Here is a 21,932-nt window from a genome sequence, read left to right on the forward strand (position 1 = left end):
CTTTTAGGAGAGTTATACAGAGGAGGAAAGGTACTACAGAAATCTCAGAAGGTATAACAGATTTTTGGAAACATTATGCAGACTGATCACCATGTCTTTGCATGTCATAGTACTCCCTACCTTCCAGTGGTGGAAGCAAAAGCACTCTAAGTATTTAAATTATTTGCTTGTCACTTTCAGTGGCACCAGGAATAGGACTTGGACTTCCAGTTCTGTGCTTCATCCATCATTGAAGTCATTCCATAGTGAACACCTGCAGAAACACATGTTATTTTTCAATAGAACAATACCTGTACTGTCAGAAAGCAAAGCAGTGCTCCAGGATTGCAGATTTGTGTAATTTTTTGCTTTCCAAGGGAGAAACTGCAAAAGAAAATATGCTGTACTCTAATTTACTTTCCTCCTTTCTTCTGTCACCTTTTTTCCTTAGAACTTCTCTGATCTAGCCTGTGTACAAGTGAATTTGTAGATGTGAATGTTCCTCTAAGTAGTTATCAATGTGACTGTTTTTTATTACTAGACTGGTTGCTGTTCCCTGCATGCAACTGAGCACTCATGATAGCCCTTTGTAATTTGAGACCTCAGCTGACACATCTTTGGATTTCAATTGCTCAGTTCAGCTGTACAGGGTACAGTTAGTACATGATGTTGCATGTTCGTATTACATTTATATTTTGTGAGCTCCAGTTGTTTTGCATGCTGTCTGCACACAACATAGTCAAAACATACTCTGTTGCCTTCCACAATAGTTATCTGACAGCAGGATGTGTTCATCTGACTAAACAACCATAAAAGGAGAAGGATATTACACCTTCAAAAACGTCCCTAATTTCATACCTGAAAATTTGTCGGGAAAGTAGTCCATCATTGTATGCTGTACAGACCCCATGAACAGTAAGTTTGTAAAGACTCTGCAGACCCTGTAAACGCTAAGTTTGCACCTGTAACCTCAAGGAATCTGAAACTCCTTCTAAGACTTGTAATTCAGCTGTCAGTGGTGAGGATCCACTATCAGTAGTGCAAACCTCAAGTGTAGACAAGATAAGGAAAAAACCACCATTTGCACTTATATCTGTGAGTGAGATTCACACCTTGTAGGCACTTGTTTCCTCTGTGATGGCTGAACCGGGACTGTTTCCTAATCAGGATGATCTAAACTTAGACATTTATATCATCAAGTTCCTAAAATAAACTTTAAGTGTTTTGAGTAGTATACAGCCCAATGTGATAGGTTTACTATCACTGCAAAGCTAGCTTGTATATTGCCTTATGCTTGTGGCTTCTCAGTTCTTTGGTGTTTTTACCCATATCTTAGTGTTTCTGATTAGAATTGCTTGGTCTTTGGAAGGACTATCGACATACTCCTCTCTGCTCCTCAGCAGTTATTCTGCCTTCTCTGTAGCAGCTTTTTTATTACCAGACTGGCTGCTATTCCCTAAATGCAACTAAGCACTCATAATACATACCAGAAAGAGTATTCCCCTCATTCCCTGGGAAAGTGGTTCAGCTCTCTATTATTGAAAGAGCTGGATGATATATCTCTGGAAGGCTTAGTGACATATATAAGCAAATACAGCACTAAATGCTACTGGCAGATTTAGAGAATGAGCCAACAGACTAGTTCTCCTCAAGAGAAATAGAATTGATATACTTCTGCCTCTCCTGAGAGATGATTGTACCAGTTAACTCAAATGTAAAGCTGGCTTCACAAACAAATCAGAAAGAGAGACAGACCAATGCTTTCTGGATATGCCAAAAGACATAGTCAATGGAAAAGCCTGATGTGAAACACAGTCTTACTAAAGGTGGAGTACATACTTGAGGAGAAAAATAGCCAAAAAAGTCTGGCAAAATTAAAATGCCGAAAATAAAAACATTTGAATTTGTGTACATGGGCCTGTTTTTAGTTGTTGTTTTTAGTCTTATACTTACTGAGCTTTATGGGCCATGGATTCTATTTATATTCAGGGTTTTGGACACTACCAAGCAGAGCAGTATCTTATTCCAGGACAAATCTGAATTCTCCGGTCTTGCAGGTAACAGACATGAAGGATTGCCTTGGCTACTTGGTTTCAATTAACATTTCCTCACTGTGCTTACAAAATTGTAACTGAAGCTATGGGAAAACCTTTCCTAAGTTCTTAATACAGTTTTATAGTTTTTTGGTTGATTCACTGATGTACGTTCAAGCAAGGGAATGAAACATGGTTGGCATTTCAGACATATTCTTCTACCATGCTCGTATATTAGACTTCATTCTTTCTTAGGCCGTGGCATTTCAGTGTACCTGTAATGGGAACAGTGCCACTTTGCAATGAAGCTGACAGTTCATTACACATGCTTTTTAGCCACGAACCTAGCAGTCATAAGACCAGAGTAACCAATTGCACAGAAGTCCAAGCTTTTCCTTTTAGGAACTATTTATGCATGCATGTGTCATAAAACAATTTGATTTTTCCAAAAATCCACCCCCCCAAGCAACCTACTTGAAAGCTGTTTCACTCAATGTGTCAACAGCTGTATGGCAGAGGAAGGTTGGGGGGTTTGGGGTTTTTTTTGCGTTTCAGAATTTCCCCCAATGTACCTTTTGGGAAACAAAGTGCCCACCCCAGAAAAACCAGGGAATTCCCCTTCTGATAGCCATGCTTTCAAAATCTAGGAGTTAATTATTTAAGGAGATTTAAGTATAGATCTTCCATAAAAATTTGCTAAGGTAGCAACAGGTTTAGACTAACCTGGGGGTGAAAGGTCTGAACCATGCCATTAACAGTGTCCATTTTGGAGCTGGCATGTGAAGTCAGTTGTGCAGTAGCAGCTATACAGCTACACCTTCTCCTCTTCTATTCTTCTGTGCAGGGCAGCTGCTACCCACCCCAAATCATGGCCACAGAAGTGTGATTTGCATTTAGTGATGATTTATCCAGTAAGTGTTCATAGCATTCATTTCACATACTAAACCAACAAGAATAATACCAACAAGAGATCTGGAGCAATATTAGCTGTCTCTTTTAGAGTGGTTTACAGGTACAGATATGCCAGAAATATTTCTGGAAGAAACAAGGCTCAAACAGCAGTATTTGGGAGTCAGTTACAGGTCAACAGGAAGTACTCTAGATTCACATACGCCTCCCTACTCTAGCAGCAGACTCTTTCTATTCTGGTTTTATAGAGTTTTGGTGGGTTTTTTTAAATGATCAGAGGGAACAGGAGGAGCATGTGACCAACATCAAAGGTGGATGGTCAGGTCAGCTAATTCTTTGCAAAAAACCCCAACCATTTGCTCAGAACTGTCCTACTTTAACCTGGGGAGTTTTAGCAGCAAAACATGTTTTTGCTGCTCTAGCCTATGTTGGTGATATCATTATGCTACCAGCAGGTACAGTTCCTTTAGCAAAAGCCTTAAAAGGCTGGGATGATCCCCAAACAGGCATAAGTTAAGGTTGAGGGGGAATTGATTACATTGATCTATTTCCCTCCACACTAGGGAATTTAACCCATTTAAATTTACCATCAATGTCTACTTTACTCCTTATTAAGACGGGACATAGTGAGCAAACAGTCAATAACTTGGACGGAAGGAGAGAAGAGACAAAAAAAGCTGATGATATGCCTTTACAAAGCTTAACTAATTTGGAGTACTTTGGTATTAATTCAAAACACCTCTGAAGTCCCTATTGGCCAGCCACACATCTGTGGGAGCATGGACACTTGCTAGTTGAATATGTTCATTTTATATTTGTATAGTATGCCTAAGCATTTCCGTGTGTTGCCAGCCTGTAACTGTTCCTGTCAGCATACCAGAAGTGTATTATGTCTTGAGAGTGAGAGGGGATCTATGTTCTACTCATCAATCAGTGTAGAGATGCCCTGATTAGTGTTTTCTTCTACTTTTGCTTGGGTTGCTCCTGAAAATCAAATACGTGTTTGGTCAAACCGGCACTCTCCTCTTTCATATTATATGTGATGCCTTTATGACTCTGTTTAATCTCTACCTTTTGACTTGTTGAGGCAGCAGCTAGTATAATAACATACAGGGAAATGGAGAACTATAAACAATAGAGATTGTCTGGGGTAGGTGAAAGAGAATGTAGGCTGACCTGCGTAGTAGGAAATGGAACTGCTTTAGTAAGGACAATTTAATGTTCAGGGTTAGTCACATGAAGAGATTTTGCTGCTGGAGAGTTCATTAGCATTGAATGTGCTTTACCCTTCCCAGAATCTTGCACAACTACCCTCTCTTTTCAGCTGCAGACACACTTAGAAGACCAAAGATCATAAAGTGACAGGATTTTACTCTGTCCTTTCAGTTAAAATAATGAAAATCACTAATACTCCTCAGTCATCTGAACTTACGTAGGTCCACTTAAACCACTTCAGTTTGGTTTACAAACTAGCAAATTAGATTAGTGCAACAGAAGTAAGCTTTAAAGCTAGTTTCTTGCCTGCATTTGAAGCATTTGTTAGGTGAGATTTCTTCCATTAAATCTGCACAGCTTTTCTAGCATGTGGTAGGTTGTAGTTCTAGAGTTTAGGAATGATTGTTGATATCCAGTTAGGCCATTCACAGACTGCAAGTCTGAAAGAAGAGAATTATTTGGTCTGGGGTTATTAAGAATTCAGCATTCTCATAGACGTTTGCATTTACTGTAATATCACTGTGATGACTATTGTTATTTCTGTATCATGGGAAGATGGTTCTGTAAAAGAAGTCTGCTTGTTCATATCCTGTACAAGTCAGGAAAAGAGCCTGAATAGAAACTCTGCAATTCTGTTTTCCACTGAAATCTGTTTTCCTGCCCTGAAGTTGCTTCAGTGTTACTCTATAAGAAATACATAATTAAAAAGGAAATTTTCCTTAACCAAAATTCTCATCTAGTAAACCATCTAGTAAAAGATTTAATAAGATCTTTGCAGAGATGAGATTGGTAAACTGTACTTGCTTAAGCCAAAGACAGTCTTTGATGCTTAGTCATTCAGGCTTGGTACAGAACTAATTGAAATTGGTGGAAATCCAACTCTCTTCTTCTGCTTGGCACACTTTGGATTTGTGTGTCAGTGCACAAGGTTTTCATTTGGATTTTCTCACAGAATGCAGAACATCGCTGAGAACCTTTTGTTAAATTTTGTTACCTGTACCAAGTCTGAAGTAACTTCTGGTTTCTGTTTAAATAAGAAATCAAAACAGGTAAATGAGAGAGATTTTAATCATAGTCTCTATTACTAATGCAACTACAAACACTGAGTTTTGGGTTAACCAGTGCATTTCAGCCCTCTAGCAAGCCTCAATCTCTTATATTTGAATGCAGTTTCTTTTGGACAATAGGCTGCTCTTAGGCCTGCAAAGCTGTTTTTCTTCTGGTCTCAAAGGTAAAATCTCTGTTAAAGCTAGTAATGAAAATCTGCTTAATTTCAGGCAGACGTGTGCCATGCGTATCAGATTGTACACCGAAATGGAATTCCTGATGAACAGATCATTGTTATGATGTATGATGACATTGCTGATAATGATGAGTAAGTGATGAATGTGCACTAGTCACAAACTATATGGTTACTACAAACATGCCATAGTCATCAATGTGTTTTGAGTTTGTAGTAGTTGTAAGAAAAGCCTTTAAAACCACCTGTGATATGCACAGAGGTGTTTTATCCATCAGAACAATAATTGTCCTTTGAAATGTGCTCACAAGCTTTCTAAGCCTTACTCCACAACTCAGCATCAGTTGTGACACTGAGGACTGTAGAGCTTCATTGGTAGGAGAGTAAGTGATCTGAACTCCCAGGTGTAACAGTTTACAGCAGATAAGTAGCCTAAAACCACAAACATAGGGAAGCTCCATCTATGACTTGCAGGGCTTTTTTGAAAGGACGTTATCAGATTAATTCCCAGAATGTATATTCAACAAAGAAGTGAACAGTCCCATTCTTGGTGACTGTCTAGAGCGTATCATTGCTTTCTATATGAAACAGTTCAGTTATACAGCCTCTAATTCTGAGACAATTTAAATCAGTGGACTTGACATGCACAGCAGCACTGGGAGCAAAGAGTAAGGGGACTAAAGGCAAGGCTGAAAGTGGAGACATGATAGTATAAGAGACCACCCACCTACATCTTCACATTAATCAACATGATCTGAGGCAGGATACTTGAAGGTACTCTGAGGGTAAGGACACCTGAGGCAAGCATATGTAACTGACTGAAGTGAAAAGGCCGTTATAGTCTGAAATCACTTAATGACACATGGTGCAAGTACCCATGCTCTCTCTCAGGCAAGCTGGCCAGTCAGGACAGTTTAAATGGTTTCCTAGTTGTTCTGTGGTCATTGTGTAGCACATAGCTAATTCTTCATATTATGTTCCATTTAACTTTCAGAAATCCAACGAAAGGCATTGTCATCAATAGACCTAATGGCACAGATGTGTATGCTGGAGTGCCCAAGGACTATACAAAGGAGGTAGGAATGAAACACCATTCCCCAGGAGAGGTTCAGCATTAGCCAATACTCTGAATAAATTCTTCCAGCCTGTAGCTTACACTGCAAAATGCACATAGTATAAAGCCTCCAGCTTATGCACCTGCATGGTTTGGCATGAAGTTTGGTGTTCATAAGATGAATATAAACAATAGATGATTTGAAGTGAAGCAGTGGTCATAAAAGTAAACCCTTACACTCTTTCTGTGCTGGCACACAAAATAAAATGAGGAAAAGTCTTGCATTCATAAATGTTCTAACTCAATCTGAAGATCAGCTGTTTAAGACTAGTTGTTTCATTAAATCAGAACAGTAATCCAGTCACTTGGTGATTTCATGATTCAATATCCGACTGAGTCATCAGTGGCCAATACATTATATAATGATGGATTGAAAAGGATGGCCAGCTAAACTTGCCATCCACGCATGGATTCTGACTTTCAGAAGCCATCTTTCTAAATGAAGATTTTGTTGGGTTTTTTATGATCAGATTTAACTTTAATCCTCTTAAATCCTTAGGATGTTACTCCAAAGAATTTCCTTGCTGTTCTCAGAGGAGATGTGGAAGCAATGAAGGGGGTGGGATCAGGAAAAGTACTGAAAAGGTAAGAGAAGTTTAATTTAGAAAATAATTGCATGTGTAGTTTTACATAGGCACTGATTTCAACAAAAGAACAGGGTAAATTAGAGCAACTTGAGAATCCAGCAAGACTATTGATGGCAGTTCCAGGTCATTCACATTAGAAATACAATGGTTCTGGTTTCTTAAACTATACAGCACCAAGAAGCAACTACTGATATTTGACTGGCATGGAGTCCAGTATAGATTAGGGTATAAAAACTGAAGAGGAGAGTATCAACTGTATTAAGGTATTTGTTATTTAGACTATTATCTTTTGCAGGAGTGGCTCTTCAAAGAGCATTTTATTAAGGTTTGGAGACCTCTAGAAAGGGTTTACTAAGGCTTGGCTTAATGTACATGAACAGTTGTATTAGTCACCTGAAGCGGTGAGACTTAGCAGTCAGTGGCAGAGGGACAGAGATAGCTTAAACAGTTCATCAGCTGAAAGAATTGCATGTCTAATCCCAGCCTTGCTCTTTGTGGCAGATGTAAGGTTATTGAGGCTTTGAAGGTATTGAAATGGAATTATGGTTTGTATTTAACACAAAAAAAATCTTTGAGATTGAAAATGCATTATAAGCAATTAACCTTGTAATTGATGTATTATGCTTAAGGTATTTGTAAACTAAGTTACACAAATGATTGTAAGTTTGGCAATATTCTAATATATGAATAATAATAAATTGTAGACTGGCTAGGTAGAATGTAAGATCTATAATTAATGGGTGTAGTTTATAAAGGCTTACATAATTTAGATGATTCAAGAATAAAAGCAATATATTTGAGGGCCTAATTAGAAGACCTCTTGGAAAGATACCTGGTGTCAGTTATTCATCTTGCTTCTACAGAGTTTGAGATATGAAAGTATGATGCCTGTTTACTAAGGTGTGTTATATTTCTGACTCAGTACTGCTGGTAAAGAGTTATATGATGTTATATTTTTCTGTGTACAGTATTTCCTGTAAAACCTTTAAGAATTTAAATTTGACCATTTGGAGGGACTAACCTAGTTAAAGAAAAATTGTGTAAATGCCTATCTTCACCTGACAGTTTAATTTCAGAGGCAAAGCAATGAAACAGAACAGAAGAATTCTGCCCTGGTATTGGGGAGAAGAAATAGAAGAAGGAACAGGATAGCAGTCAAATAAGCTATTGCTCTCAACTGTTTAAACTTCATCCTGAAAAGCTGATGTATGCAAGGCATGTAGGCAAAAAGTTATTAAATTGCTGCACAGTTACTAGATTGTTCTCTTCTAGTAGCTGGAATGAGTCAAGAGGTGACTATAAAGCATTTTTTGTTAAAAAAAAGTACTTCAGAACACACCTCACCTGTGAAAGCTTGATGTTACAAGTTAAATAAGGGAGTGGCTATGCAGAGGGCCTAAGACTCTTAGCTACTCAGGAAGACAACTTGAACCCACATATAAAAGTCCTAGTTATTTACATTTCACCTTGGTTGAATTTTTTGCACTTAAGGTCGAGAGTGGGAGCCAGAAAAGTAACACCCAGCCCTTCTTTGTTAGGCACTGTTGTGTGAATTTCCAAGTGGCCTGACTTCTGCTCTTGGGTGGGACAAGAACTCAATTATCCTCTGCCCAGAAGGCTTCTAGATTGTCTTCCAGGTTGTTCCCACAGGTTATTGTCCAGGCAGAAGGTTGGATGATGTTCCTGTGAGCTGCTGCAGTCATACCTCTTTGCAAACAGGAAAGAACAAGGACAAATAACGGATTTCTGGACCACTGATAACAGAGGAAAAAAGGAGGGCTTAGGGACTGCTTCCAGTCTTTTCCAATATTTTATATTTAATTGTCCCAGTTTAAAAGCAAAATCCTTTTGCAGATTTGGCTGTTAGGGAAAGACCTTAATATCACCCAAATGTGATCTGTTTGATTTAGAGTGCAATAAAAATCTACAGCAAACAGCGTACTACACAGACATTAGAGAATCAAAGCTTGTGAGCATGCAGCAGTCAGCCGATTGCAGAGCCACTTAGTGCAAATGCCAATCTAGCCTAATGGGTGAGTTTGTATATGCATCAGTTCTTCATGGAGATGTAGGCTGACACTGATTTGGCTAAGTATGGCCATATAGATCACAGCAAGGTAGTGCATAAACATACCTAAGGACCTTATCAAAGAAGTTTTTATGGTTTATTCCTGTGTTACTGGTGCCTCAATATAACTTAGTTATAAAAGCATTCCTTTTTTACCAGACTGCTACAAATGCCCACAGTATAACAGATTCTTCAGATAGGCATTAAAAAACAATTGTGCTCCCATCATACTCGATGTACCAGCCCCTGCCTCACCAGCAATCAGTTTACAGTTTGAAACATGAAGTATAATTGCCATATTCTCCATGCTTAAAGGACTAGCTTATATCCCTGTTTTCATTCCTTTTGCAGACACTCACCTCCTCTCCTAAGCACCCAAAGTAGTATGCTTTGGGAGGAAAAAAATATTACCAAGAGGAGGAGGTGCTTCAGCTGTATTATTTTCAAATATTGACATGTCTTGGCACTGAGAAGCAGATGATTGTTGTTTTAATGAAGATTAGGTTGGAGTGGTTAGAAAGAATTTGCAATTTTTTCATTACAGTGGTCCCAAGGATCATGTGTTTGTTTATTTCACTGACCATGGAGCTCCAGGACTTCTGGCTTTTCCTGATGACGATGTAAGCATTTTGTGGGATTACTTTGTCATAAAACCATCCTTTTAGTGACGTACTAAAATAATAAGTAATAAATGTAAACCACAAAAATATTTGATGCACTGCCATATTGAGGGGGGAGGCAGAAAAAGAGCAATATTCTCATCACCACAGTTTGGATTTTTTACAGTTTGGATCTGAAGCATTCAGTTGAAATTAAGTTATGTCACTTAATATTTCACTGGACTTTGGTGGTCCAAGCAGACTGTTTCACACAGGTATGACTTGGCTTTCTGGTGCACTATACATATCATCTGGGACCATTACTCATCGTTTCCTGAGTGGTAAATACTAGAACTTTGTATTTCAGAAGGGCAAAGCAATGGTTATATTTAATGGGAAATAGTATACATATTCACAACAGTTAGTATTTATTCCTATTAAGTGAATTGTGTGTCTCTTGAACATAAGTGGTTTTAATACAAGCCTTCTTATTTTACAGCTTCATGTGAAGGACTTGAATAAGACTATTTGGTACATGTATCATCACAAAAAATACCGGAAGGTAAACAAGCATATCAGAAGTTGTGAGATTGAAAGAGCAGCTGGCATGGAAGAGAGAGAGATTTGTCTTTATTTTGAGAGTTGTTTAAAGCAGGAGGAAGCTGTGGCCATGCGATGAAATTTGAACTAGGATTTTGCACTTAAAAAGATTGATCCTCTCCAAATTTTCTCTTTCCATTTTTAGTTTACTGTATATTTGCAGTTGATGTTGAGATGTAGCATACTGCCTTTTGGTAACGGTATATATTCTGACCAACGGTGGAGAAATAACATCCGTAACTACTACACCCTCATAATATCTATGTGACACTTTCTTCCTGTGCTTTGTTCACTTCAGACTGCACTGTTACTACAGGAAGTTTGTATATACCTCATGTTTCTCTTACAGTTACTAATATGGTTTAAGAGACTGTAACTCTTGTCAGAAAATTTTGTGGATATATTTCATCACATGTAGTTTTAAGCAGAAAAACTATTATTTTGAACATTTTAGTAGCTTGCCTTTTTTAAGCAACTTTCTGTGGTAATCTCTCTACTGTGGCATGCTGTACTTAGGAACACATAAATGGCCATTGGTTCCAGAAATACTACATTCAATAGTGGTACGTTGCTGTGCTTGAAGAGTGACTGTATATTTGATTTGTGCTTTGTACATTAGTCAGTAGAACCCTGTGGACTCTATAGAGATTAATAGCATCTTTTCATTGTGATTGTCTCCCCTTTCCACATAGTTTAGTTCCCCAAAATGAAAAATTTATCTATTTGCTTTTGTGTTTTATTTTGTAGCATTATGGATAGCTTTTGTTTCAGGAATAGCAGTACAGGCCAACTAGCTACAGCTGAAAAGCACTGAAGGACTTTTCTCCATTTCCTCATGGAATTTCTTAAGGTCTCTGATTTATTTTATAGATGGTGTTTTATATTGAAGCATGTGAGTCTGGATCTATGATGAATCATTTGGCTGATAATATCAATGGTGAGCAATCAGTTAACTTACTGGACTTAAATGCCCCAACTTGTCACAGACCTAAACAGATACTGTGTCAAGGATAGGTTCAAGGCACTTTTATGTAGAGTTTTAGCAGAGGAGCACAAGAATTAGAGGAAGTAATATTTTCCATTTATGGGAAGTTCCTTTTAAAGAATTAATGGAGTCTTATAAGGACTAACAGGGCTTTCAGTTTCTTGCAAATGAGAAGTTAAAAAAGTATTTCTTTTCAGGAACTATGTGGTCACCCTTAACTCGTAGAAGTTAAGTTATACTGACATTTCTCAGCCTCAGCACTGCTAACATCAGGTGTGAAGTTCCTGATACCAGTTTCATTGAGTAGCAAGGGCACTTGTGAGACACCATTGCCAGGCAATTTTGCTACACTGATTTGCACAATAACCCAGGAAGTGGAACTCAGATTTTTCAGGGCTTCTAAGCTCTCTGCTGCAGAGCTGGGAGTTCAGCCTTGATTAGGACAAGGAATCACAATCTTTTCAAACTCCTGTTCTGTGGCAGGGAGACTGAGTGCTCTGGCTTTCTTGTAGTTTTGAATCTGCAATTCCAGGGAAGACCAACCACGTCCCTATCCATGGCTTCCGGGGTCTTTGGCCCTGGAGTATGCTGTCTGGCACCCACCCAGACTCCTTACATCCTATTAGAGATTTACAGAAATATCGCACAGAATGTTTCATATTGATGATTGTTCAAAATAAATGCTCAGTGAATCAGCATTTTTCAAAGTTTGTTCTATCAGAAATTTCCAGTCTGAGGACTCTCTGGTTTTACCACCACCTTTGCCACAAACTTAAAAAGGCAGAAAATTGGCAGTTTATGTATTACAGTATGAAGCTGTCTTTGGCAGCCTTCAATGGTGAACTACAAAGCTTAACTGGTTACTTGGTAAGCATTTTAAAGGGTGCTAAGAGGAGCACTTTACTACACAGACAAGATTTAAGACTTTTTTTGGCTTTTGAACTTCAAGTACATTCTGAGTAGAAACAACACTATAGCTCTGTAAAAGCATGCCTAACACTTCTTCATTTTGAAACTTGGACTTTCCTTCAGTTACGCAAGTATGCTATGAGTTGACTTTGGCAAAAAGCCAAAATTACTTTTGTCTTAATAATACCTCTAAAGATGTGTTTACAGTATTTCTGTTGTGTTAGAGTTGACTTATGGGGAACATTGTGCTTGGGGTAGAGGTTGTAGAAGTTTGTTTTGCTTTTCTCTCAGTGTAGATTGTTAATCCAAGAAAGGATATTACTTAGAAGGTGGCATTTTCTGGAAGAAAAGATGATTTAGGGGATTTACTCCATGTTTGGGAAAAAGTCCTCATTATTGTAATAAAGAAAATGAATGTGTAGATGGTTGTCAGTATACAGTGTTTTCAGGCAGTTCTTTGAATAGTAGATTTTTCCTTCAGAAGCACATAGTCTTCTTTAAACACCCCAGACCACACATTTGGCAGCAAGGAAGGAGCTCTTATAACAGCACTGAGGCTGACTGAATGGAATAATTAACAGGCTTCTTTCCTTCCTGCTATTTAGAAGTAAATGACTGAAAGGCAAAATACTTAGACAAATATATCATGTGCAGCTAAGTATTAAATCATGTGGGGGATTAAAAAAAAAAAAAAAGAAAAAAATTACTTTCTATTTGGTTTACAGTTTATGCAACAACAGCTGCCAATCCCAGAGAGTCATCTTATGCATGTTATTATGATGATGAGAGGCAGACTTATCTTGGGGACTGGTACAGTGTGAATTGGATGGAAGATTCAGATATGGTAAGTTACTTAGACGAGGTTTCTGCATTTCAATGCATGAAAAATCACTAGGCTTTTTTAAAAATAACTCCTTTACAGGATTTGTGAAAATACTTGTTTTTAATCTGAGACGGAAATCAACAAATTGTCTTGGTAAAAGTATTTATCTGCTACTCAGAACCATATATAACCTTTATTTGTTTGGGCCACTAAATTTATTTCTGAAACTTAACTTGCAGAAACATTGTCTTCTTATCTATAAGATTAGAAACTGTCTAACTTCTAGTTTCAAATTCATATGATCTCCATTTGCTAATCTGAGACCGCATCTCCAAGTTTGTTAAACAAATTGGCCAGTTCAGTAATGTGTACCTCTGCTTCAGGGATCCTTAAATACTGAACTGTGGCTAACCCATTTGTTAGCATAATGGAAAAAGTATTAATGAAACAAATCTGGGATTTGTATGCTAGCCCACTCCCTTCTTGCCCATTTGCTGGGAGATTAGGAGATCATGAAAAGCAATTTGAGAATATGCTGTCAAATCTTCTTTTCAATTTTTACTTTCATGTCTTTCAAAGGTTGTATAGCTCTTGCCCTATACATCCTTCTCCATACTGGCAGCTAAGACCCTTTCCAGGTTTCCTTGCATTTTTAGAATAGCTGAATTTAAGTATCTGTGACCACATGGAAGTTTCTTCATGCAGGAGGATCTAAGAAAAGAAACACTCCACAAGCAGTTTCAGCTGGTGAAGAAACGCACCAACACCAGCCATGTGATGCAGTATGGAAACAGAGTATGTATTTGAGTGGGCTTCCTGGTCAGATATATCTTAAAACCTTTTGTGCCCTATACTTGCATATCTTTAAAAAAAAAAAATCACTATAAATTGGCAGGGTTGATTTAGAAAATGAAACTGTTCATCTCAGAAGACCACTTAGCATTTAAGGGACGGTGGTCCTGATGCTAAAGGAAATACAGCCTTGTGTTATGCTTTAATCCAAGGAGTCAGGGTATGAATTGTCCTCCAAGCTCTGCCAGTGACTTAACACTTCACTCAAAAATAAGAAGGGTATTTACCACTTCCAGGCATATTATGAATATTAATGAAATGTTAATAAGTAGATTGATCCCTCGAATGGGAAGAGCTAAGAGGTGATGTATCATTTATAATAGTCCCATTATTCAACAGATTAAATATTTGTTAAAAATAGAAGTCAGGTTACTTAACCTGATGGTCTTTTTCCCCACAATGAGTTTTGGAAATAAAAGTTTCCTGATTTTTCACAGCCTTGACCTTGTATTAAAAAACCCAGTGTGCGCACATACACACATACAACCCTATGATCTCCTTTATTTTCTCTAATAAAGCAAGTTTAGAGAGTTAGGTTTGCATGGCAAAGCAAAGACAGACTACCTACTGGAGGTGATTGACAGTTTCCATTTGTTTACTTTCTAACCTTCAGAGCATCTCCTCCATGAAAGTGATGCAGTTTCAGGGCATGGGGAAGAAAGCTATCCCCATTTCTCTGCCACCTGTAGAACACTATGACCTGACACCTAGTCCTGATGTCCCTTTTGCAATCATGAAACGAAAGTTGATGGCTACCAATGACATTTATGAGGCTAGGAAGATTGCTGCAGAGATGAAGACACACCTGGAGGTAAGCAAAAAAAAAAATTTGAACTACACATCAGGTCAGATTCATTTCCATCATAAGCAATGGCAGAAGTAAGACCCCTGAAGCCAATGGGATTGCTTCTGGTTTTTGCAAATTGCAACAAAATTACTCTTCAGACTGGTAACCTCTAGCTGATGGTTTACTCTTCCTTTAAAATTCAGGGATCTGTTCCACAAGGCACATTCAGTAGTGATTATCTAGGCAAATGCAAGCAAATGCAAAAGTCGGTCTCACAGCTTTTATTGCCAGGAAGTTCCTCATCTGCATCCATAGGGATTCTTGTTGGGAGGACTTATTCTTTGGTGTTAGAGAAACTCTTGTCTCAGTAGAACTGAAATCTCCCAAATCAAATAGCTGCTGCAGAATGGTAATCAGTATTGTTGGTGTTTTCTTTCTTCTGGCAGAACACTAGAAGGACAGTGAGTGATTTTGGGTGCCAAGAGTCTGACTTTCTCTCTCCCTAGTTTTCATTTGTGTGTTAAGAGACAGGTCCAAAAGACCGTGCTAAAAAATAAAAAAGGCAAAATTGGGTTCCTTAAAGAGCCCAAGAGTTGAGGGAGGTTTAAAGAAAGAAAAATTTCCTTCAAAGTCTTCAAATTAGGTTTAGAAAAAGCATGTTTTAAGTTCTTGTTTGTTTATGTGCAGGTGAAAGAATTTATCCAAGAATCCATGCGAAAGATAATCACCTTATTAACAGGATCAAAAGAACAGACCAACCAAATTCTGTCAGACAGATTGACCATCAGCAATTACGACTGCTACCAGTCAGCGGTGAACCACTTCAAAGCTCATTGCTTCAACTGGCACTTACCATTGGTGAGTCAAGCATTAGATATAACCTGATAAAAGTAACAGTAAAACAAGCATGGTAGTCATAAGCACGTCTGCAAAATCAGCTTTTATTAAAAACCTAGCTTGGGGGCAGTCATACGGCTTAGTTTTGGAGAAAGGGTAAGTAACGATTTTTGGAAGCAGGAAACCACTTCCACTACACCTATAGATAAGCAAGAAGGTTACTAAAAATACTTTCAGTAAAAACAAACCCCAAAATAGTACCTTCATCAACTCCCTCCCCAGAAATCCCAATATCAAATAAATCATGTTGTATTCCTGCTTCAAGCATCTCTACTGGCAAACCAGAAACACAAGCACCACCACTGTGAATTCATAATCCTGGTACATTCAGATTTCTGTATTATGATTGTGTGTTGCATAGTTCCTTGCAATAGTGTCATGGTTTAACCCCAGCCAGCAACTAAGGGCCACGCAGGCGCTCACGCACGCCCCCCCACCCAGTGGGATGGGGGAGAAAATCAGGAAAAGAAGTAAAACTCATGGGTTGAGATAAGAACGGTTTAAAAGAACAGAAAAGAAGAAACTAATAATGATAATGATAACACTAATAAAATTACAACAGTAATAATAAAAGGATTGGAATGTACAAATGATGCGCAGTGCAATTGCTCACCACCCGCCGATCGACACCCAGTTAGTCCCCAAGCCGCAATGCCCCCATCCCCACTCCCCCCAGTTTATACACTAGATGTGACATCACATGGTATGGAATACCCCCTTGGCCACTTTGGGTCATCTGTCCTGGCTGTGTCCCCTCCCAACTTCTTGTGCCCCTCCAGCCTTCTTGCTGGCTGGGCATGAGAAGCTGAAAAATCCTTGATTTTAGACCAAACATTACTTAGCAACAACTGAAAACATCAGTGTGTTATCAACATTCTTCTCATACTGAACTCAAAACATAGCACCGTACCAGCTACTAGGAAGACAATTAACTCTATCCCAGCTGAAACCAGGATAAATAGCCTAGCTGCTACTTCCATGATCTTGTTGAATTCCTGAGAGCCACTTTTTAGTTCAGGGGTTTTACTACTGTCTGCTCTTCCTGGGATCCCAGTTGAGGGCAAAATCCTGTTGTGCTAAGCACTGTTTAGACAAGAATAAGAGGTCAGTTCCTATTCCAGAAAACCCAGTCCTGATGTCAGGCAAGATAACCTGAGCAGGCAGCAGTACATGGTAAGATGAGTCAACAGCAAATTAATTTATTTTAGCAGAAAGCAATGGAATTACCTGGCAGTTGGCAAAGATTTAAGTACTGTATACAAATCAAAAGCAGATGCACTCCTTTAGTTGGAGCTTCTAATCAACCAGGAGCTTCTAATCAACAAGGCTATTAGGAGGCCACATTGCTCTGTTAAACTTTTAGTTCCTCTTTAGTGGTTTTTTTTTTGTTTTGTGGGGTTTTTTGAATGAAATTGGTTAAATGGGTAAGCCTTGCCTAAGGGGGCAATGTGCAGCAACAGCTGAATTTACCTAATGAAGTTCAAAGAGCAAAGTGCACAGAAGAAGGATGTATTTAACCTAGTACTAGATTGTCACCATCAGTTAAACACCTTGAGTATTAATAGCATCTCTAATTTAGTTTGGATAAACAATACCTGCTCTTCATCACTGAAATTATTAACAATGTTTGTTTATTTCAGTATGAGTATGCACTGAGACAGCTGTATGCCTTGGTCAATGTTTGTGAAGAAGGATACCCCATTGACAGGTAATGAGGTCCCCAGATAAACTGTGTAGTTTTATTTGTGGCTAAAAAAGCAGAAGCTAATAGGCAGATGAAGCTTAATGCTGGAAGTTTCTCACTTGTTCTGCTCTGTTGACCATTTTGTCAGTAAAGGTCTCACTCTAAAGTTATGAATGCTTATTTGGGACAACATATCATTATTAGTCCCCTCCCACTCATAAAGATCCATTTCCCCAGTAACCCTTTAATTTCCTTGTTGAAGACCATCAGGGGAAATTATAGCCAGTTGGAGGATCCCACTGCACCACATAACATGAAAGAGCATGACTGGTGCAAGGGCGTTGCCCTGTAACTCCTGTATGATCTTACACTGAAGCAAGGTTGGGAACTGCTCCATTTTCTGTGTTGCCCCCTCAGCTGCTGGCTCAGAACACCACAGCACTGCTGGGTTCTGGTGAGGAAAGGGAATGTGGTGCTAGGGCCCTTATCTGTGAGCGTGTGGTAGGAAAGCAGGCAAATAATGGTCCAGGCTGACCCTTATGGTGGTGCAATAGGGGCAAGGAGAGCATGGTGTTGAAATTCTGTCTTGGGAGTTTGTGGTAGAGGATGGGATCCTAGCTTGCGAGTCATGCAAGAGGAAGAAAAAAGAGAGGAAAGCAGAGGGGTAGGGAATGGGAGGGTGGACCGGTAGTTTAGGCAGTGTGCACATGCAACCCAGAAGGTGAAGAACTGCTGGCCCCACTCCTGGTGGCATCCTGCTGCAGTCAGTTTGGGAAATAGTTTGAGAGCAGAGCACCTGGAAAGTTTCTGATCACTGTTTTCTCTGTTGCAGAATATGCCTGGCCATGGATCAAGTGTGCCTTGGGTATTGATGGAAACAACAGTCCCTAATATAACCCTTACTACAAGTGATAACTTTTCATAACTAATAATCGAGACTTTACACGCATGCCACATGAAGAGAGTCAACCGCGATACTGGAACTGTGCTGGGAGCCGAGGCACCTGACCATGAACAATACAGCACTTGCCAGTGCTCTCCCCTGCATCCCTACCTGCTGACAGACTGCTGGTTTGACAGAGGCATTTTGGCAGATCACCTGGAGTGTTCAAGATGGATGATTTGTTTCAAAGCGCAATGCTCTTAAGAATCTCTGGATGAACACTACAAGCCACCTATCAGTGATTGCTAAATCTATGCTAAATTTAAACAGAGTCATTAATTCTGGAAAATTTTTTTATAGTATTGCTAACTATTAGCTTTTTAAAAAAAGTTAATGAATTCCATTACAGTGACTAATTTGCAGATTGTTTAAAGAGTGAAGAAACCAAAGCTTGTTCTTTAAGCTTTAACTGCTTAACAGTTTAAAGAAATGAGTTGCATTCAAGAACTATTGGATGTGAACAGCACAGTTGAACTGTGAACAGTAAAAGTCTTTGTGGGTAGAAAGCACTGTTTCCCAAAGAAAAACACAAATATCTAATGCTGTAAATTTAGCACCAGTATGCTATAATTGAATGTATATACACACAAAGTTGTGGGAAGTCATAGAGTACAGGAATTGCCTGTAAATAAAAATAAAGTTGACAAGTTTCATCGACCTACAGGGCAATACAGTGTTGAGACATCTTCTGTCTTGAAAATGAATGAGAGCTAGTTCATTTTATGGTACTGCATTAAAAGGTTATCTATCACCTGTAAGCCTTTTATAAGACAGGTCATCTCAAAAAAAACCAAACACCCAAACCAACAAAACCCCCAAACAAACCCCAAAACCCCAACCCAAGAGCAACAACCACAAAAAATATCAAAAGGCCAGAATCACATTTGAAGGCACCACTCCTTATAGGTGACTCAGTAAATGACATGCAGGGGGAAAATTAGAGGTTATGAGGTGATTCAAAATAGTTTCAGGTTGTCCATACCTTTTTACACATGGAGACAGGATACAGAAATACTTCAGGGCTCTTTCCAAAGTGTGTTAAAATATGCAAAATTGCCTCATTTCCATGGGAAAAGAACAAACTTTAACAAAAACTAAGCCAGCATCTCCAGGATGGAGAGTGTTCTGGATAGCTCCACTCAGAGGAGAGGGGTTATAGGGGGTGTAGCTGAAACTACTTTTATATAAAGAGCCAGACAAAGCCGGGAGTATTAGCACTTTCAGCTGTCGGCTGAGTGGCTGAGTCAGTAAGTGAGTGAGTGAGTGAGAAATCCCAGAGCACAGCTAGCATCAAGGTGGATGGGAAAATGTAAAAGTATGTGGAACTAGGCTGTACTGAATTGAGAAATGAAAGTTAGCATCACTTTATAGCCAAGAGTCTCCAGCCATACTAAGTAGGCCTCAAAAAGTAATTATCAATGAAAAATGAGCTGCTAGCACACATTTTTATTTTCACACATTACTGACACCCAGGTGGCCCTTGTACCTCACTACCATCACATGCCCTCGCCCTCCTGCAGACCCTTGTAGCTCTGAGGACGCTAAATGGAAATGTGAAACGAGTGGGATTTTGTTCTGTTCGTTTTCCTCCTGCAAGAGTGATTTCCAGAGCTTCACTATCCTAAATGGTACCCATGGCATTATTAGCCCTTCCCTCAGAGATGTGCCAAAATGAAAGAGAGGCAATCTGCTGAAGATGTCACTGCACCCGCAATACCATCTGAGATGCAGTAGGTTCTTATCTGTGCACCGCAAAAAGCATTAATGTGCTATTGAATTTCCAGTTTGTGTCCAGAGACCCATTTCCTTTGCAGCCACTCAGGGAACAGCCCCGCAGAAGAAGAAACCAACAACCTTCACTGATCAATACATTTGTTTTAAGGCCTCCAAATAGCATCACACAGGCTTAGTGCCTGCATGGCAGGCTGTTTATTTTGGGATGGTAATAGAACCTGATGAGAAAATCATTTTAGGATTGTGCAAAGTCAGTCTTATGCCAGAGTATCTTGCAGTGTATTGGGCAATTGCAGACACCCTCACTCTTCCTGCAGGCATGCAGCTGCTCAGCTGCCATTCCTAGAATGCTGGGGTGCAGGAATGACTTCTGCAAAATATGGAAAACTGTCAGATTCCCAGCAAATTGTCATCACCAGGCAGAACAGGGCAAAGTTGAGGCTGTGTTATTACAAAAACCTTTTCTGAGCAGAATAGCTGTGTGTGTATCCGTAACCCCTGGGAAGAGTGTCATTTGCACCAGCCAGGGCTTCCTATCCTCCTCCTCCTCCTCATTGCTAGGAACAAAGTTCAAGGTCCTTTTTCCGACCATTCTGTTCCAAATCTGCTGTGTGTTTTTACCCAATATCCTGCTGCACACAGCAGTTCACCACCTTTCCTTTCCTTTGAGAGGACCTGGAGGGCAGGAGGCATGATCAGCCTCCGTAGTACGCTGTATGCTGACTAGTTAATGCAAACTTAGATGGACACAGTTTTGTTCAGAGTGTATGTAACCACCCTCCCTTCTCCACTAGCAATAAAGCCAAACGCAGTTCACCTGGAGTTGGAGATAATGCACTTTTTTAGACATTCCAGTAAGTAGTAGTATTTTAGCTCTGTCCAAACCAAGTTGCATCTTCTCTCACCAGGATGGCTTAAGGTAAGCACTGAGCAGCCATGCCCATCTGAGGGCAGGAGGCTGAAAGCATCTCGTTCCTGTGCTCAGCCTCTGCCCTGCGAGAACAGGGATGGAGGCGCAGCAGAGGGAATGGATACTGAAGCTAAAGTCCTGACTAAGCAGCATTTCATGCCAAGAGCTCAGGCAATTCTGAATCAGAGGCTGCTTCCTCCCTAGGGACGTGATACCCCAAAAGAGGCAGCAAACAGAAATATTACAAGTCTGTAATCCCATGCACCGCAGGCAGAGCTGGCCAGTATCGCACAGTGGCAACACTCATCCAAGAAGGGACTCTGGTGGGATAGGCAGCGTCTTTGCACCAGCTGGATAGGAGGAAACCATTTGTCACAGTGCAAGGGGTTGAAATGCTGGCCCAGGGCCTCAGCGAGGCTGTATGATCTCCAGCCCCGGAGATGTGCAGCAGAGAAAGGATGAGGCCCTGAGCAATCCTGGGAGGCAGCTCCCCTTGAGCAGGGATTGGACTGGTGACCTCCAGGTGCCCCTGCCAGCCTGTATCACTCCACAAGGCTGTGGAAAAAAGCCAGTCTTGTACAGAGTTTTGAAGTACAGTTAATGACTGATGCATCATGAGGCCCCGAAGCTCTTGAATTCAGCAGGACAACTGCCTTTGATTTCAATGGCTTTTATTTCAGGTTATAGATGATTAATTAATTATTTCAGTGAATTATTGACAGATTGTATCACTGAGTGCAAAGTGGTGTTAAATCAGATCTGTGCATGAAGTAGCCACACGGCCTTTTTGTTTTTTCTTTGCAGAAGTTGCTGGGTTCAGCAGGTCTCCCTCTCTCTCTCACACTGGGATCCTTTCCTTGTAAGTGAGTGATTGTTGCACAATGTTTCTCTGCAAATGAGTGTTTGAGGAGGCCTTGGCTGGATTGCACAACCCTATTTGGTCAAAGTCTCCTGAAACACTCCTGTCTGCTGACTCCTCATGTGAGGGCAAGAGCATGAGTCACGGCGTGACCATCTTGACTAACCAGAGGCAGCTGCAGATCACCAGACTTGACTGCTTCTTC

At 39.8% G+C, this 21,932-nt stretch overlaps 1 protein-coding gene across 2 annotated transcripts in view; it reads left to right on the forward strand.

Moving 5' to 3' along the window:
* The window catches only part of LGMN (legumain), a 28,733-nt gene extending 9,858 nt beyond the window's left edge, over positions 1-18,875 (forward strand). For both annotated transcript variants that reach the window (XM_075029937.1, XM_075029938.1), the window contains exons 3-14: positions 5,414-5,511; positions 6,371-6,452; positions 6,990-7,075; positions 9,690-9,765; positions 10,244-10,306; positions 11,215-11,281; positions 12,964-13,082; positions 13,767-13,856; positions 14,527-14,724; positions 15,388-15,558; positions 17,238-17,305; positions 18,114-18,875. In XM_075029937.1, the coding sequence (XP_074886038.1) occupies positions 5,414-5,511; positions 6,371-6,452; positions 6,990-7,075; positions 9,690-9,765; positions 10,244-10,306; positions 11,215-11,281; positions 12,964-13,082; positions 13,767-13,856; positions 14,527-14,724; positions 15,388-15,558; positions 17,238-17,305; positions 18,114-18,153 (1,158 nt within the window). In that variant the 3' untranslated portion in view covers positions 18,154-18,875. The remainder of the gene's footprint in view (positions 1-5,413; positions 5,512-6,370; positions 6,453-6,989; positions 7,076-9,689; positions 9,766-10,243; positions 10,307-11,214; positions 11,282-12,963; positions 13,083-13,766; positions 13,857-14,526; positions 14,725-15,387; positions 15,559-17,237; positions 17,306-18,113) is intronic.
* Positions 18,876-21,932: the final 3,057 nt, after the last annotated feature.

This window comes from Buteo buteo, chromosome 6 (genome assembly GCF_964188355.1).
Source record: "Buteo buteo chromosome 6, bButBut1.hap1.1, whole genome shotgun sequence".
In the NCBI taxonomy this organism is placed as follows: domain Eukaryota; kingdom Metazoa; phylum Chordata; class Aves; order Accipitriformes; family Accipitridae; genus Buteo; species Buteo buteo.